The 20,044-nt window shown below is 43.1% G+C and overlaps 1 protein-coding gene across 11 annotated transcripts in view; it reads left to right on the top strand.

The window, feature by feature from the left end:
- The window catches only part of AKAP9 (A-kinase anchoring protein 9), a 359,842-nt gene that overhangs the window by 183,434 nt on the left and 156,364 nt on the right, over window positions 1-20,044 (top strand). For all 11 annotated transcript variants that reach the window (XM_040352376.1, XM_040352374.1, XM_040352375.1 and 8 more), the window contains one exon: window positions 5,282-5,490. In XM_040352376.1, coding sequence (XP_040208310.1) covers window positions 5,282-5,490 — 209 coding nt within the window. The remainder of the gene's footprint in view (window positions 1-5,281; window positions 5,491-20,044) is intronic.

Below are 20,044 nucleotides of genomic sequence, written 5' to 3'. Positions count from 1 at the left end.
ATCTCCACACTTCCTGGTTGCCTGTTTCCTTATAACCATGGTACTGGGAGATTTTCACGGTGGTCTAAGCTGTCATTACTGTGTGTCTAAAACTCCTCAGAACCAATCAGATTCATTTTAAAAACAAAACACTGCCCTGGATTTGTTTGTTTTTGTTCTGTGAGTCTTCCCGACTCACCTCTCACCCGGAACTTCATGTATGTACCTTTAAAACCGAAAGTGAAACTAGAGGCACATTATATGATAGATTAAATTAAATTTTTAATCATTTTTAAAAGGAATCGGTTAACTTTTATGTCTCTATACCCTGTAAACAGTCATTTCAGTGACCCTTTAAAGTAAAACAAAAATGCAAGGTCAACATAAGTTTCCAAGAACAGGTAGCAAAAGGTGTCGGCATGTGTTTAGTTCCAAATTGAACTTCATCTGTGCCCCAGGCAGTAACAAAGGCATGCGTTTACAGTCATTAACTTATTTCCACTTTTGCTGTCAAATTGGTTGTCCCTGAAGTTGATGCATTGAAAGCAGAGAAATGGCATTGTGGTTTGTTGTGTATGGGGCTGCATAGCCGCAGACTGGTCAGGATGCCCATGCTGACTCGTGTCCTCAGCCAAAAGCACCTCAATGGGCACGTGAGCATCAGAACTGGACCATGAAGCAATGGAAAATGGTGGCCTGGTCTGATGAATAACATTTTCTTTTACATCATGTGGATGGCCGGGTGTGTGTGTCCCTCACCTGGGGAAAATATGGTACCAGGATGCATTATGGGAAGAAGGCAAGCCGGCGGAGGCTGTGTGATGCTTTGGGCAATGGTCTGCTGGGAAAGCTTTGGGTTTTGCCATTCATGTGGATGTTGCTTTGACACGTACCACCTACCTAATCTTTGTTCCTGACCAAATACACCCCTTCATGGAAACTTCCCTGATGGCAGTGGCCTTTCAGAAGGATAAGGCACCCTACCACACTGCAACAATGGTTTAAGAATGGTTTGAAGAACACAACAAGGATTTCCAGGTGTTGACTTGGCCATTTATAGTTCAATTACATTGAACTCTTGGATGTTTGTTTTGGCGTTCTCATTGAATTAAAGTGATTGTAAGGTTCAGGTATTTTTTTTTTTTTAAATAACAAACATATCATACTTGCCTCCACTGTGCAGTTCATTTTGCACAGGGTGGCCCAAACGTCCTCTTCTGGGGTCCCACGGCAGCTTTCTCGGCTCCTTCCTGCATTAGATAACCCCCTCTGGAAAGCTCTCTGCCGAGGGGGTTTCCTTGCGGACGCGCTCCTGTGTCATACACTTGGCGTCCATACACCCCAAGTGTATGACTCGGCCCCGCCCCCTGGTGGCCGCATCATTGGATTTGTTTGACAGCAGCGGAAGCCAATGGCTGCGCTGCTATCAATCTATCCAATCAACAGCAAGACTCTGTGGATAAGAGAACGCTGGGGACGGGCCGAGCAGATGAACTGGCGCAGGTAAGTAAAATGGGGGGCTGGGGGGCCCCTGAGTGCCTGGTGTTTTTTCACCTTAATGCATAGGAAAAATGCATAATGAAAAAATACGAACCTTTACAACCCCTTTAAATGTAAGCAATAAAAACCCGACAGGTTCTAATCCTAACTAGCCAAAATCATAAAAAAAAAAAATCTAGAGATACATTTTAATTTGCAGATTAACACAGTTTGAAAGCATGAAGGCAGTTCTGGGTTTACTTATTATTGAGCCCAGCATGTTTTTCAAACCTAATGTCGTGTATTCTACCATTCAGGGAGCTGTAAAAGATAATCTCAAACAGATTCAACCATTGGGATTCAAAAAATGGGGGGTTTTATGTTCCCCTGTCCATCCTGCACTGTATACAAATGTACCAACTTCATGCTTATTTTAGTTCTGGCTTGGCGGATCTAATAAATTTCACCTTTACTTGTCATTGCACAACCGGAGTATACGATATACAGGCTGTCTGAAAGAAGATGTATGGGCTATGTATATAAACATACATACTAGGGTTGTCCCGATACCATTTTTTTAGGACCGAGTACAAGTACCGATCCTTTTTTTTTCATGTACTCGCCGATACCGAATACTGATACTTTTTTTTTAAATGCAGCCATGTCTCCCCCCAAATGCAGCTTTATCTGTGTCTCCCAAATGCAGCTTTGCCTGTGTCTCCCAAATGCAGCTTTGTGTAGGTCTCATCCCCCCGCCGTCTAGTTGTTCGGCGCTCAGGGAACATAACGGCTTTCATTTGAATAGCTGTGTGTTCCCCGCCGCACGTCGTCATATATAGCCCCTCCCCCTTGTCCAGGCACTTTGATAGACAGATCACCCGTCCAATCCCAAGATTGGACGGGTGGTCTGTCTATCAAAATGCCCGGACAAGGGGGAGGGGCTATGACGACGCGCGACGGGGAACAAACAGACAGCTATTCAAATGAAAGCCGTTATGTTCCCTGAGCGCCGAACAACAAGACAGCGGCAGCAGCTCTCCTCCAGTGGTATGTTATACATACCCGAGGACTGCTCTGCTCTCCGCCTTCCGATCCCGCCTCCTCTCCGCCTTCCGATCCCGCCTCCTCTCCGCCTTCCGATCCCGCCTCCTCTCCGCCTTCCGATCCCGCCTCCTCTCCGCCTTCCGATCACGCCTCCTCTCCGCCTTCCGATCCCGCTTCCTCTCCGCCTTCCGAACACGCCTCCTTTCCGATCACGCCTCCTCTCCGCCTTTCCGATCACGCCTCCTCTCCGCCTTTCCGATCACGCCTCCTCTCCGCCTTCCGATCACGCCTCCTCTCCGCCTTCCGATCACGCCTCCTCTCCGCCTTCCGATCACGCCTCCTCTCCGCCTTCCGATCACGCCTCCTCAGTCTCCTCTCTGACCGCTCCCCGCCCCCTCTCCGCCCCCACTCAGGAGGAAAAAATAAATAAAGTATCGGGGGAAGCATCGGGAACATTTGCACGAGTACAAGTACTCGCGCAAATGCTCGGTATCGATACCGATACTAGTATCGGTATCGGGACAACCCTAATACATACTCACCTGTATGCTGCAGTATCACTGTGATGCTGCAGCTGTCCCCCACTAGCTCTAAAGGCTAGTGGACATAATGAGAATATCGGAGAACGATCCTTCCCTTTTTTTTTTTTTGCATGTTAGTCTCATATCAAAAATGAAGAGGTTACTCAACTTAAGAAAATTCTCATAGGACAGAATACAACTTCTGAAAGTATGTAATTTATTGTATTGTATTGTATTGTATTTGTATAGTATTTTCAAACGAATACTGTACTAATTAAATGAAAATCGCACAATCTGTTATCGTACGAGAATTTTTTTTGTGTTTGTCCCTTTTGGATGATTTCGGATGAACTGTCGTTATTGGCTCTCAGAAGCGTTGTACTAACGATCACCTCGTAGTACGATCGATTCAAAAGCGGTGTTTTTCGTACAATTTTTCTGATTGTGTGTGGTTGTAAAGCCACTTGGTAAAGTACAGACAATCCCCTCTGTTAGAATACATCCTATGCTCCAGTCTATGTTCTTTGTAAAAAAAATATGCCCATTTCTACCTTATTTCAGAGTGCCGTGCGGCGCTTATGTGATTCCTCACTGCTCCCTCTCCCAATTTGACAGCTACAGCACGAGAGGCCAACGATCCCCCGCTAATGTCAGCTGGGAGGGGGGGGGGGGGAAAGAGCAGTGAGGAGTCACGTGAGCTCCAACCAGTGCTCTGAAAATAAGGTAGAAATGGGCATATTTTTTACAAAGAACATACACTGGAGCAAAGGACGTTTTCTAACAGAGGGGATTGCATGTACGTTGCACAGTAATTTCTGCAGCAGAAGGAGAGGGGCGGATCTGTCACTAGCTGACAGGCAGGGGCTGAGGGGGGAAAGTGGACAGAGGAGAGCTGCGAATTACAGAGGCACAAAAACTGACCACGGTGTCAGGGCTCAGCAGCCATGATAAACCGTGGTCAGTTTGCAGGGGAGAGGGCAGAACCAGAATGGATCAGCCAGTTTTTTTAGATGATAGAAGGGGCCAAATTTCACAGTGTGTGAAAGACTGAGAACTGAGGGATCAAAAGACTGCTGATCTGTCAGAGCTGAGAGTGGTGACTTCAGTATCTAATGTATGCTGGTGGTGTAACTTGAAGGTGGGAATGTTATATCGCATTATGTGAAATTGCTAGGGCATCTCACTTTTTTTGGGAGAATGTTAATTCATTGCTCGTGAATCTAGTTAACTCTTCCATTTCATTGTAACCTCTTGCGTACCTCCTGGGCTAGCCAATTAAAGGTGTAACCCAAACCATGAGTAAATTGTCAACTCATGTTCTCATGGCTGTGAGATGTTTGATCACCACCAAGTGGAAATGTTCAAACCCTCCTACCTTGGAATACTTGAAAAGTTGGGTTAGAGAGGTACGTCACATGGGATAACTACAGCTGGACTAAGAAACAGGGTGGACAAATTTGATACTATTTGATAGATGTGGTATACAGTGCATCCGGAAAGTATTCACAGCGCTTCACTTTTTCCACATTTTGTTATGTTACAGCCTTATTTAAAAATGGATTCAATTCATTATTTTCCTCAAAATTCGAAAAACAATATCCCATAATGTAAAAGTTTGTCTGAAATCTTTGCAAATTTATTAAAAATGAAAAAAATCCCATGTACATAAGTATTCACAGACCTTGCTCAATACTTTGTTGAAGAACCTTTGGCACCAATTACAGCCTCAAGTATTTTTGAGTTTGATGCTACAAGCTTGGCACACCTATTTTTGGGCAGTTACTGTTATTTTTTGCAGGACCTCTCAAGCTCCATCAAGGATGTCTCTGTACATTGCTGCATTCATCTTTCCCTTGATCCTGACTAGTCTCACAGTTCCTGCCGCTGAAACACATCCCCACAGCATTATGCTGCCACCACCATGCTTCACTGTAGGGATGGTATTTTCTAGGTGATGAGTAGTCCTTCCTGTCCCCTTATATATAGAACCAATCTTTTTATATATCTATACCCTGGATGATGGTACGCCCCCTTAAGTGTTAACTCCTTATACCCTCAAAGGTTACATATCAATTATTCTTCCTGTCCCCTTGTTAAAGAGAAGCCAGGGTTGTGTGGGATTGGGTAAAAAAAAGAGAAATGCCACCTGGTAGGTTCCATATTTATATATAAAGATTAATCCGTGTTTGGAGAAAAGTTAAAAGACCTGTCTTTAGGTTCCTATTTATATTGTCTTTTTTCTCAATTTTTACCTCCAGGAAAAGCCTAAGGAGGGTAAATAAACGCCTTCTGAAGATTCTGCTGGAAATCGTGAAGACAACAGGGGCAGTAGAGGAGACTATAGGAAGACATGTTGTTGGACTGCTGGATAAATCAGGCCGGAGATCCTCCACGTCCAAGGTGGTTGTCTGGAACCTGGAACAAGGAGACCTACAGGCCACATCTGCTGGGACAGTCACTGTCATCGGTAAGGCTTACAGACTACGTTTATAACCGTTGATTTGTGGTTTCACAGAAACATATTTTTCAGTTTATCATTCAAAAAATTAGCTGCTTCCATCAGAACCTAATCATATTTTTTGTCTCAATGGGAGATTTCCACTCCTCTTCTGTTCCAGTGAAAACTGGCCAACTTAAAATTTCGACTTGTAGCTATAGGGAGTAGATGAAAATCTCCCCAAATGTGACACTAAGGGCAATACAATCCTGCAGCCTGCAACCCTGCTCTACTTTGTGCTTATGGGGCACTTTACAGGTATAATCTGGTACTTAAAGTGGAGGTTCCCCCTAAAAAAAAATTCTAACAATACATGGAGAAGACTGATTACACTGCGGGTATGCTGTTTTTTTTTTTTTTTCGTACATACCTCGTTATCGCCGTTTCATCCCTCGGCTTCCGGGTATGATTCTTTCGGGTCTGGGCGTTCCTAGTTGATTGACGTTCCTCCGACCCGACGCATACATGACGTCACGACTTTCCGAAAGAAGCCGAACGTTGCTGCGCAGGTGCCGTATAGAGCCGACTCTATACGGCGCCTGCGCAATGACGTTCGGCTTCTGTCGGAAAGTCGTGATGCGCAGTATGCGCCGGTCGGAGGAACGTCAATCAACTAGGAACGCCCAGTCCACCAAGAATCATACCCGGAAGCCGAGGGATGAAACGGCGATAACGAGGTATGTACGAAAAAAAAAAAAAAAAAACCCCAGCATACCCGCAGTGTAATCAGTCTTCTCAATGTATTGTTAGAACATTTTTTTTAGGGGGAACCTCCACTTTAAAGGGGTTGTAAAGTTTTGTATTTTTTCACCTTAATGCATCCTATGCATTAAAGAAGTTGTAAATAAAATAAAAAAATTATGCTTAAATGACTGTTTACAGGGTATAGAGACTCCCCTCCCCGGTTGAGACAGCAGTATGAAGCCATTGGCTCCCGCTGCTGTCAATCAAAGTCAGTGAGCCAATAAGGTGAGAGAGGGGGACGGGCCGTGGCTCTGTGTCTGAATGGACACAGGGAGCTGCAGTTCGGCTCAGGTGGCCCATAGCAAGTTTCTTGCTGTTTGTGCACTCAAGAGGAGGGAGGAGCCAGGAACACCGAAGAGGAGGATCCGGACTGCCCTGTGCAAAATCCACTGCACAGAGCAGGTAAGTATGACATGTTTGTTGTTTTTAACTAAAAACAAACAAGACTTTACAATCACTACAAGTGATAGTATAGGTTCACATTTAAAAAAATAAAATAGCAAACATGTCATACTTACCTCCACTGTGCAGTTCGTTTTTCACAGAGTGGCCCCGATCATCCTTTTCTGGCGTTCCATGGTGGCTCTCGCGGCTCCTCCCTTCAATAGGTAACCCCCTCTGGGAAGCTCTCTCAGAGGGGGTTACCTTGGGGGTTACCTTGCGGGCACTCTCCCGTGTCATACACTCGGCGTACATAGCCGCCGAGTGTATGACTCGGCCCCGCCCCCTGGTGGTCGCGTCATTGGATTTGATTGACAGCAGCGGGAGCCAATGGCTGCTATCAATCTATCCAATGAAGAGCTGAGAAGCCGTGGGGATAACAACGTGCGATCGCGCCCACGGAAGTTCGGGGCTCAGGTAAGTAAAACAGGGCTCTGGGGGGCTGGACAGTGCAAGGTGTTTTTTCACCTTAATGCATAGGATGCATTTAAAGCGGAGTTCCAACCACAATTAGCATTTTTTAAATGTATGTCCTTTCATCCTGCATTTTTATAATATAAATCTGGTCACTTACTATTTTACAATCCGCCGCCGATCCACATAGATATTCAAAAAAGATAGTTTATAAAACTATATCTACACCGTTGTCATTTTGCTTGTGGGCATTGTGAAGCCTACAGGCACTTACTTCCTGGAAGTCTTGGATTGGGAGTGATAATTGGACAGCGCACTGCATCCTGGAACACATTTCCCAGGAGCATTAGAGGGAGATGATGTCAGAATCCTAGGTGGTTTCAAAGGCAGATTTTGTGAGACCGCATAGCAACAGGCATTTCCAGATGAGTAAAAAAAAAAAAACTTTTTTTTTTTTCTTTTTTAGTCGTAAGCTAGAGTTTAAAGCAAAATTGTTTTTTGATGGAACCTCCACTTTAAGTGAAAAAACATAAGGCTTTACAACCACTTTAAAGGGCAGGGAGGCGCTTGCACAAAGGGGTTAAGAAAGCAGTGTCCACATTGTTTAATGTAAACTGCAATATTAACAATAAACAATCCAAAGTCACAGACTGAAAGCTATTGTTTATGTTGATGATTGGACTAATGTGGGCAATGCTGCCAAGATCTAGAAGGGCTCTTCTTATTAGAAGTATTTAAATACACTCTTGGATCAGCCAATACTCCTTAATGTGTGTACAATATTACTTGGTGCCAGCAAGACTCAGCATGTTTTATTTCCTTGGCAAGCACAGACATGTTCGCATCTAAATATGTGCTGGAAGTGTGCTCCATTGCTTTAGGGGAAAGTTGCTTGAAGTGTGCTCATTGAGAGGATGGATCCAATATCTTTGAATCCTGCCAACAGCATTTTATTGTTGGAATGTTGCTTCTCTCCTGTGTAATTTCCTGACAATCAAAAACGACTACAACATTTACAAATATTATCCGTCATTTAGGGCACCCTTACCCGACTGCATGTGCCCTATGATGCATGTCATTGCATACAGTGTGGGGAAATGCTTATTTGATCCTGTGCGGATTTTGGAAGTTTGCCCACTAACAAAGAAATGAAGGGTCTATCATTTTTATTACAGGTGTATTTTAAATGATAGAGACAGAAAGTCAACCAAAAATCCAGAAAAAACATTGTAAATACCCTGCAAGATAAAGTCATAATGAGCTAGTATGCACAGCATACTAGCTCATTATGATCAACTTACCTGAGAACAAAGCCCCCAAAGTTCTCCTCTGTGCCCTCCGCTGCTGCCGCCATGTCTCCGGCGATCTTCTTTCTGTAATCGCCGCTCCGGAGCTGTGATTGGCCGGAGCGGCGATAACATCACTCCCGCGCGTGCGCGCGGGAGCCGTCAAACACGGCAACGCCGAGTTTAACACGGCTATTGTTAGTGCACCTGCGCGCCGTTGTCTACGGTTCATGCGCCATAGACAGCGGTCCTGTCATTCTGCGAATATCTCCTAAATCGTGCAGGTTTGGGAGATATTGCTAACATCTACAGGTAAGCCTTAATCTAGGCTTACCTGTAGGTGTAACTTGCAAAACTGGGTTTTGCAGGACACCGATGATCTTTTTAGCGGTCTGTAAGTGCGCCATTCTGACCACCACAGTAAGAGGGTTGTTCTTTCCACTGACCACCAATTTAGGACATGTGTTCCCTGCTGGCCCACAATAAATTGGCTTGAGGGGGGGGGGGGGGGGCGGGGTTTGCTAAGGCCTAAAAAAAACTGAATGGGTTTCTGTAAGTCCCCTTTCACACGATTTTGGACTGCAAAATCGTATGACAAGTCATTCTCCATTATTTTCAATGACTACCATTCATACTGGCACGACTTTAAGTTGTGCCTACTTCAGAGTAGTCCTTGCACTACTTTGGTCCGATTTTGATGCCACTTACACAGGCATTCATTGAAATCGCGGCCGCGAAAATTTCGCGGTAAAATCGCGCGACTTTTAAGTCGTACAAGTGTGAAAGGGGGCTTAGGTTAAATGATTGAGAAAGCTGCTCCTCCCCAAGAAGCTGCCATACATGGACTTCAATTTGGCCGATTCAGCAGGGACCAGACAAATTTCCATCCATGCATGGTTGTGCAAAAGTTGATCTACCAATCGACTTCTTTTGCAACCAACCTGTTGGAAAATTTTCACATGATTAGCACCGCCGTCAGATCATAACTCAGCGGAGAGTGATTCCTCCATTCGCATCAAATGTGTGAATGGGGGAATCCAGACATTGGCTGAATGAAGAAGAATGATAATGTACGGGCCTTGGCTGCCTTAAGCCAGCCATAGATGGATCGAATTACAGCTGGTTCAGCAGGGACCACCCAAGATTCGATCCATCTATGGGCAGGCTGGTTGTACCGAGTTTGGATTTATCATGGTAATTGGAAAAAACAAAACAAAAGTGGGATTTTTCAGCCGGGGTGCCTGTTTGTATGTTATATTTCCAAATCTTGAGTCCCAGTGACAGGTTTGCTATTCATTTATTAACGTCCGTTTAAAGTTCTTAAAAATCAGTGTTACCATTTAATGAGATTCATGTCAAACATTTAGTTACTTCAACAGATTAGGCAAGTCAGAGCTGGTTTGCAAAGCTTCAGTTGTAAGTAAAATGAAACCCCCCCCCCCCCCCAGTACTATCACACTAAATAGAAACTTTGAGGATTACACTCGGTAGTACTACACTATAAAGCCCCATTTACATGTCAAAAATGTTCCCGCGGCAAGGAGAAGGGCCTCAGTGATTTCAACAGGATGCATCATGTGAGCGCGCATGGAAAGGTAGGGATGTATTTAGAAATGGCCTTTTAATAAAATTCTTAACTGTGTCATTTTCTTCACTATTTAGGATTTGGACAAAGTTCTGCTTTAATACCAAAATAGAAACCAATTCAGGAGGAATTGAAGGAAAAATGGACTTTGTAGGCACCTTTATATAAAAGTACAAAATGTAATGTTTCACAAAGAAATAACATTTAAATACATAAGAAGTAAAAAGAGAAAAATGTTAATAAAAACATGTCTATATAGACATCTCTATAGCCAATTACTTAGATTATTATTGAGTAACTCCTGTTAGAGGGTCACTGGCTGTTCCCAATATTGTATTGTATTGTTTTTATTAACAGTTTTCTCTTTTTACTTCTTATGTATTTAAATGTTATTTCTTTGTGAAACATTAAATTTTGTACTTTTATATAAAGGTGCCTACAAAGTCCATTTTTCCTTCAATTCCTCCTGAATTGGTTTCTATATACATAATACTAGGACATGGCATATTAATCTATTAAAGATGTTGATTACCATCCAAGTGCAACAGTAATCAATCTTTTTCTGCTTTAATACCAAACTGTTTACTAGTCCCAGGGCAGTAAAGCAGTTCCGGTTTAGCTTTATTGCAAACAAGAAAGAGGGTATGGAGTGAATCTAGAAAAGCCTCTTGGGCCTCATACACTAGCCATACTCCGGTGGACTCCGGTGGATTCCTGTGGCTGGATGTACAGGTAGAAACAGACAGTTGTGCATGTGCAAAGCAATGGCACACTGACAACTACCACAGCTATCTGCCAGTGTTCTGATGTAATCAAACAGCCAGCAATTACCTACGGTATGGGAGAGGTGATCAGGGCCGGTGCTACCACTGGGCAAACTAGGCAGCTGCCCAGGACGCACTGCCACCTAGGGTGCAGCCACGGCCACTGGTCTGCCGCTGTTCCATACCAGGGTCGCCATCAGGAGAAGCGGCTGTCTAAGCCTCCACGAAGTACTCCAGCATGTCCGCCTCCCCCAGGTCCTGATCGGTGGGTCCTGCTGGCTCGTTTTGGTCATGGAAGCCTGGTAGTTTAGTTCAGTTGTGAAGCTGGAACTGGGCTGCTGTTCACACTCCTCAGCCTTCTAGGGCCCCCCTGGGCCCCTCCGCTCTGTCCTGCACCATTCTCCTCATCAACAACACAGCAGGTACAGCCGGGGTATCTGGACTGATGCAGCTAGCTGGTCCCCGCACCTGACATTCCGATAATTTCAGCACTGATTACATCAGATCCCGGCTACAGATCCTGAGCCACGGCACACATCCCGACCGATTGCCGTACATGATCAAATCCACATCGGGCTCAGCTTGGAAGTAGCAGTTTGCTCTGTGTTTGTCCCGAATCCCCCGACAGCCACTCTCTGCCAGTCCTGCTCTGTAGAAGGAGCTCCCTGCTCTCTTGTCTGTTTCACATCCCCGCTCATCAGCGGAGGACTCCTCCAGCCGTATGTCCACTCCGCTCCTCCGTACACCTTCAATGTCCCACTGAGACCAACATGCCCGACCGGCAGGACCCCCAGCACATTCAGCCTGTCCATATACTAGTCTGTCCCTATACTACCCTAGCCCATCTATTTACTACACTAGCCTGTCCATATACTAGTCTGTCCCTATACTACTCTAGCCCATCTATTTACTACACTAGCATGTCCATATACTACCCTACCTGTCCGTATACTACCCTGGCCTGTCCGTATACTACCCTGGCCTGTCCGTATACTACCCTGGCCTGTCCGTATACTACCCTGGCCTGTCTGTATACTACCCTGGCCTGTCTGTATACTACCCTGGCCTGTCTGTATACTACCCTTGCCTGTCTGTATACTACCCTTGCCTGTCTGTATACTACCCTGGCCTGTCTGTATACTACCCTGGCCTGTCTATATACAGTGCCTTGCGAAAGTATTCGGCCCACTTGAATTTTGCGACCTTTTGCCACATTTCAGGCTTCAAACATAAAGATATAAAACTGTATTTTTTTTTTGAAGAATCAACAACAAGTGGGACACAATCATGAAGTGGAACGAAATTTATTGGATATTTCAAACTTTTTTAACAAATGAAAAATTGGGCGTGCAAAATTATTCAGCCCCCTTAAGTTAATACTTTGTAGCGCCACCTTTTGCTGCGATTACAGCTGTAAGTTGCTTGGGGTATGTCTCTATCAGTTTTGCACATCGAGAGACTGACATTTTTGCCCATTCCTCCTTGCAAAACAGCTCAAGGTTGGATGGAGAGCGTTTATGAACAGCAGTTTTCAGTTCTTTCCACAGATTCTCGATTGGAGCCATTCTAACACCTGGATATGTTTATTTGTGAACCATTCTATTGTAGATTTTGCTTTATGTTTTGGATCATTGTCTTGTTGAAGACAAATCTCCGTCCCAGTCTCAGGTCTTTTGCAGACTCCATCAGGTTTTCTTCCAGAATGGTCCTGTATTTGGCTCCATCCATCTTCCCATCAATTTTAACCATCTTCCCTGTCCCTGCTGAAGAAAAGCAGGCCCAAACCATGATGCTGCCACCACCATGTTTCACAGTGGGAATGGTGTGTTCAGGGTGATGAGCTGTGTTGCTTTTATGCCAAACATAACGTTTTGCATTGTTGCCAAAAGATTTTGGTTTCATCTGACCAGAGCACCTTCTTCCACATGTTTGGTGTGTCTCCCAGGTGGCTTGTGGCAAACTTTACACAACACTTTTTATGGATATCTTTAAGAAATGGCTTTCTTCTTGCCACTCTCTTCCATAAAGGCCAGATTTGTGTAGTATACAGGGACAGATTGTTGTCCTATGGACAGAGTCTCCCACCTCAGCTGTAGATCTCTGCAGTTCATCCAGAGTGATCATGGGCCTCTTGGCTGCATCTCCGATCAGTCTTCTCCTTGTATGAGCTGAAAGTTTAGAGGGACGGCCAGGTCTTCGTAGATTTGCAGTGGTCTGATACTCCTTCCATTTCAATATTATCGCTTGCACAGTGCTCCTTGGGATGTTTAAAGCTTGGGAAATATTTTTGTATCCAAATCCGGCTTTAAACTTCTCCACAACAGTATCTCGGACATGCCTGGTGTGTTCCTTGTTCTTCATGATGCTCTCTGTGCTTTAAACGGACCTCTGAGACTATCACAGTGCAGGTGCATTTATACGGAGACTTGATTACACACAGGTGGATTCTATTTATCATCATTAGTCATTTAGGTCAACATTGGATCATTCAGAGATCCTCACTGAACTTCTGGAGAGAGTTTGCTGCACTGAAAGTAAAGGGGCTGAACAATTTTGCACGCCCAATTTTTCAGTTTTTTATTTGTTAAAAAAGTTTGAAATATCCAATAAATTTCGTTCCACTTCATGATTGTGTCCCACTTGTTGATTCTTCAAAAAAAATTAGTTTTATATCTTTATGTTTGAAGCCTGAAATGTGGCAAAAGGTCGCAAAGTTCAAGGGGGCCGAATACTTTCACAAGGCACTGTACTACCCTGGCCTGTCCATATACCTGCGGACCACGGCTGGCGTGTCACGATTTGTCTTCAGGCCTGATCCAGAGGTGCAAGTGCAGGCCTGCGGATCTCGCCACCTCCATAGTATACATGGGCAGGGCAAAGGGGGTAGAGTCAGGGGTGGAGTTAATGGGGAGGCGGCAAAATTAGGTTTTGCCTAGGGCATGGGTGCTCAACCTGTGGTCCTCCAGGTGTTGTGGAATTACAATTCCCATCATGCCTCTGTGTTTTAGTGTCATATTTGTAAATGTCAGCGGCTTGCAAAGCCTCATGGGACTTGTAGTTCTGCAACAGCTGGAGGGCCACAGGTTGAGCACCCATGGCCTAGGGTGTCAAAAAAAATCCTGTACTAACATTGGATCGTTGGTACAGCCGCTCCAACCTGAGCTGTGTAGCGTATACTAGGCTTAAGGGGCTCTTCTGGATTTTCTCCTCCTGCCTTTTTTTTTTTTTTCTTCTATTATTATTATTTTTTTTTAAATAAAGCTAAATAGGCTCGGCTTTACTGCCCTGGGACTAGTATACAGCTGGCTGTTAAAGAGAAATTTCACAAAAATCCTAAAAAGTGAAGAAAAATAAGCTGAATTAAAAATGTTTTAATAAATGTCAATTATAAAATATATATATATAGCTTTCAATGCATGCTACTGTGCCAATCCCACCCATGCAAACCCAGCACTCTGGCGGGAAATTTTGGTTTACATGTGTCCATAGTAATGGCAGCGTAATCGTCAGCAATCCCTCAACACTTGTATTGCCAGTAGTAGCAACATGTAAACCAAATGATCCTGTTAGAGCGCAGGGAGCGCACACCACAAATCCCAGTACAGCTGGATTAACGGGGACTACAAGATAGGATATTTACCAAAAAACAAAACGGAACCGTATGTGCTCTGTCAAAGGAGGAGCTACAAAATAATATTAGGAAATGTTGAATCTGAGGGTATAGTCCAGTAGACCCTCATATAGTTACGACCGCATTTATCAGAGGCTCCGCAGCAGATGTTTGGCTTTGTGATGAATTCCCTTTTCTTTAAGTCATGCATTGTAACCATAATTGATATGGAGCAGAGAGTAAACATTCTCTATACTGGAAACATAAACTAAAGAAGAAGGAAGAGTACACGCCTCCCCAGGTATGTGATCCCTCCGTTTTTATGGGAGCCTACCTGTGAAAACATTCACAACCCTTTGTGTATTAATGCCAGTGTACACCGTGTGGCGCTATTCAGCATGAGATGTATCAATGTTCATTTGCTGTAATCCAATCATAGATGGTTGTAATTCTTCAAGCTATGAAAGTTAAAGCCCAACTCCGGCCAAACATTTTTTTTTTTTTAGCTTTGGAAAGAGTGGGGAAAGAACCTTGTTATCTTTTTTGTTTTTGTATGGTTTTGGCGCACTTTTGGGGAGATTTCTCCTCCTCTCCCTCCTGCGGCTTTCAGATGCTTTATTGAAAGTCTCACAGGGAGATCGGTGATTGTAACTCCCCCCCCAGTACGACGACTGTACTCTTATGCCGCGTACACACGGTCGTTTTTCGGCATGAAAAAAAACTACGTTTTTAAAAATGTCATTTAAAATGATTGGCCCAGATTCAGTAAGCAATTGCGCCTGTGTAACCATAGGTTACACAGCGCAATTGCTTACTTGCCCCGGCGTTACGAGTGCTCCTGATTCAGGAACATCGTAACGCCGACTGCAGCCTAAAATCTGCGTGGCATAAGGCTCTTATGCCACGCATATTTTAGGCTGCATTCTTGCGATGCCCGCTAGGGGGCGCTCCCATTGTGCTCAGTGTATAGTATGCAAATTGCATACTAACACCGATTCACAATGTTGTGCGAGCCCTGCGTACGCAAGTTACGTCGTTTCCGTACGGCGTGTTTAGCGTAAGGCTGCCCCTTCTAATAGTAGGGGCAGCCAATGCTAAAGGATACCCGTCGTTCCCGCGTCGCGATATTTGAATCTTACGTCGTTTGCGTAAGTGATTCATTCACGTTCACTTTGAAGCAAATGACGTCCTTGCGACGTCATTTGCCACAATGCAAGTCGGGAAAGTTTCTGAACGGCGCATGCGCTTTACGATCGGCGCGCCTAATTTAAATGATTCCTGCCCCCTGCGGGATCATTTAAATTGCGCGCGCTTACGCCGGGCAATTTTGTTGCCCGGCGTGAATCGAGGGCAGCGGCGCAAATTTGCGGGGGCGCAGGGCAAAATCGTTGCCCTGTGCCTCCGTAATTTATGCGCAAATCTTGGTAAAAAAATCTGTGCGCCACGGTTGGACCTACTCGAGGGTAGGACCAAATTAAATCATAATTTACAATCAAAAAATGTAAATATATATACAGCTGCTCCCCAAAATCAGGTGACTGAAGCAATATGGAACATGTGAGGGAGGGGGCGCTATGTCTAACAAATAAGTGAACATATATAAACATAAATAAACATAGTGATAAATGAATAGTAGTCCATAAATGAAAACTTCCAAATAGTGCTGGTGAAAATAAAATAAAAATTGTTATAAGTGGTCCAAAAAATATTAGTATATGAAAAATTGTTGAAACTCTATATGAATAACAAGTGTTCACAAAAGTCCATAGAAAATAATAGATCCTTAAAGTGAGATCTGTGCCTGAAGAAAAACAGTTGAAGCCTCCACCGATAGAATAACATTCACCCGACGTGAATAAATAGATTGGCTCCTTACCAACTTGAGTAGACCCTTTCTTAAAAAGAGGTCAAATCAGCTTTGTTACACAATAGTAACCATGGAATGAGCAGGTGAAGACTGAATAGGCAAGGACATCCCGATCAACAGTAAGACAGATAGCAGATCTCACATCCCATCCAAAATACAAAAGAAAGATCGCAATAGTATATTATCCTTTTATTTAAAAAGTAAAAAATGACAGGACAGCCAAATGGCCTCTTACTTGGTAAAGTGCCAAAGTCCCGGCACTGAGGCTACTGCGCGTGTATCGATTGTATCGAATGTGGCAAAGAGCGGGTCCGCGTGTGTGTCTGTAGGTGGCGTGCGTTCCAGCTCTCCCAACAGGACCCGGAAGTAGCGTGCGTCAGCGTAACCAGTATGCGCCTCGACGTACGTTTCGATGTGAAATCGTCATCAGGAAGCGTCACTGGTCACGCATCGAAAGGGTCTAAATAGCCCTGGGACGAATCTAAGTGGTTGGAATGGGACCAATCGTAGCCTCAGTTCCGGTCTCAAGCTCAAACATAAAAACTTTATTGAACAAACAGAGTACGATGACACTAAGATACTCTGTGATAAATGATAACAATATTAAAAAGGAAAGAATCATTTTCTTTCTGTATCATAAACGGATAAATGTCTATGTTATATTATGGTAAACCCATGATAAAATATGTGATAAAAAAATACCTTTTAAAAACAATAGTTGTAAAAAATGTTTTTTAAGAACATGTATACTGGTACTGTGCATGATACAACAACAAATACATAGAAACTCAATGCCAATAGATCATATTATTCATTACTGAGAAAGCAGTTGAGATCTAATTCGATGTTTAACCCCAATGGCTGCATTGTTTGTAGACAATGCAACCATTTGGTTTCATTCTGAGAAACTTCTTGGGTGAGGTTTGTCCCTCTCCAATGTGTGGAAATCCTATCAATACCATAGAAAACAAGCAGGCTGGGATCTCTGCCGTGGCATTCATCAAAATGTCGGGATACACTATGATTAGGAAATCCTTTAATAATGTTTGCCACGTGTTCATTGATCCTGATTTTTAATTCCCTGGTAGTTCTACCTACATATTGTAATGAACAGGGGCACTCGAGAACGTAGGTCACGTATCTCGAGTGACAGGTAATCAAAGGTTTTATGGTGAATTCTTGTTGGCTTACATTGGATTTGAATTTTAATTTCTTCTTACCATGTCTATTAGTGATTTTACATGATCTGCACCTCGTGCAGTAGAAAAAACCGGGACTATCAAGAAAAGTGAGAGGTTTTTTGGGAGGGTCTGGAACATTAGGACATATAATATTACGAAGACCTGGAGCTCTCCTGTAAATAAATCTAGGATTGGCAGGTAAAATTTTGGCCAAATCGTTGTCTTTTAATAAAATAGGCCAATGTTTCTTAAAAACTTTTTCTACAAGTTTTTAAGAAACATTGGCCTATTTTATTAAAAGACAACGATTTGGCCAAAATTTTACCTGCCAATCCTAGATTTATTTACAGGAGAGCTCCAGGTCTTCGTAATATTATATGTCCTAATGTTCCAGACCCTCCCAAAAAACCTCTCACTTTTCTTGATAGTCCCGGTTTTTTCTACTGCACGAGGTGCAGATCATGTAAAATCACTAATAGACATGGTAAGAAGAAATTAAAATTCAAATCCAATGTAAGCCAACAAGAATTCACCATAAAACCTTTGATTACCTGTCACTCGAGATACGTGACCTACGTTCTCGAGTGCCCCTGTTCATTACAATATGTAGGTAGAACTACCAGGGAATTAAAAATCAGGATCAATGAACACGTGGCAAACATTATTAAAGGATTTCCTAATCATAGTGTATCCCGACATTTTGATGAATGCCACGGCAGAGATCCCAGCCTGCTTGTTTTCTATGGTATTGATAGGATTTCCACACATTGGAGAGGGACAAACCTCACCCAAGAAGTTTCTCAGAATGAAACCAAATGGTTGCATTGTCTACAAACAATGCAGCCATTGGGGTTAAACATCGAATTAGATCTCAACTGCTTTCTCAGTAATGAATAATATGATCTATTGGCATTGAGTTTCTATGTATTTGTTGTTGTATCATGCACAGTACCAGTATACATGTTCTTAAAAAACATTTTTTACAACTACTGTTTTTAAAAGGTATTTTTTTATCACATATTTTATCATGGGTTTACCATAATATAACATAGACATTTATCCGTTTATGATACAGAAAGAAAATGATTCTTTCCTTTTTAATATTGTTATCATTTATCACAGAGTATCTTAGTGTCATCGTACTCTGTTTGTTCAATAAAGTTTTTATGTTTGAGCTTGAGACCGGAACTGAGGCTACGATTGGTCCCATTCCAACCACTTAGATTCGTCCCAGGGCTATTTAGACCCTTTCGATGCGTGACCAGTGACGCTTCCTGATGACGATTTCACATCGAAACGTACGTCGAGGCGCATACTGGTTACGCTGACGCACGCTACTTCCGGGTCCTGTTGGGAGAGCTGGAACGCACGCCACCTACAGACACACACGCGGACCCGCTCTTTGCCACATTCGATACAATCGATACACGCGCAGTAGCCTCAGTGCCGGGACTTTGGCACTTTACCAAGTAAGAGGCCATTTGGCTGTCCTGTCATTTTTTACTTTTTAAATAAAAGGATAATATACTATTGCGATCTTTCTTTTGTATTTTGGATGGGATGTGAGATCTGCTATCTGTCTTACTGTTGATCGGGATGTCCTTGCCTATTCAGTCTTCACCTGCTCATTCCATGGTTACTATTGTGTAACAAAGCTGATTTGACCTCTTTTTAAGAAAGGGTCTACTCAAGTTGGTAAGGAGCCAATCTATTCACGTCGGGTGAATGTTATTCTATCGGTGGAGGCTTCAACTGTTTTTCTTCAGGCACAGATCTCACTTTAAGGATCTATTATTTTCTATGGACTTTTGTGAACACTTGTTATTCATATAGAGTTTCAACAATTTTTCATATACTAATATTTTTTGGACCACTTATAACAATTTTTATTTTATTTTCACCAGCACTATTTGGAAGTTTTCATTTATGGACTACTATTCATTTATCACTATGTTTATTTATGTTTATATATGTTCACTTATTTGTTAGACATAGCGCCCCCTCCCTCACATGTTCCATATGCGCAAATCTTACTGAATCTGGGCCATCGTGTGTGGGCTTCACATCGTTTTTCGGCTTCTGAAAAACGAGAAAAAAAAAAATTCGAACATACTGCATTTTTTAACGTCATTTTTTAAAATGTTGTTTTTCGGGTTGTAAAAAATTATCGTGTGTGGGCTACAACGACGTTTTAAACCAGCACATGCTCAGAAGCAAGTTATGAGACGGGAGCGCTCGTTCTGGTAAAACTACCGTTCATAATGGAGTAAGCACATTCATCACGCTGTAACAAAAAAGCGCGAATCGTCTTTTACTAACAAGGAATCGGCTAAAAGCAGCCCAAAGGCGAATAGAACTTCCCCTTCAGAGTGCCGTCGTACGTGTTGTACGTCACCGCGTTTTGTTCATCATTTTTTAAAAACGATGGTGTGTGCAACATCGTTTTTAATGATGAATTTGGAAAAACTTTGTTTTTTGGACATGCTGAAAAATTACGTTTTTTTTTTCATGCCGAAAAATGACCGTGTGTACGCGGCATCATTCTTTTTTGGGATGGGGATCATTTCTTATGTGTTTCCTTTGGTTATTGGGCAATGTATTGTTCTGTATTAATTGTCGGGATAACTCCTCC

Source organism: Rana temporaria, chromosome 5 (genome assembly GCF_905171775.1).
Source record: "Rana temporaria chromosome 5, aRanTem1.1, whole genome shotgun sequence".
NCBI classification, from domain to species: domain Eukaryota; kingdom Metazoa; phylum Chordata; class Amphibia; order Anura; family Ranidae; genus Rana; species Rana temporaria.
The sequence above is the reverse complement of the archived record's forward strand: the minus strand, read 5'-3'. Positions and strand labels throughout refer to the sequence as shown.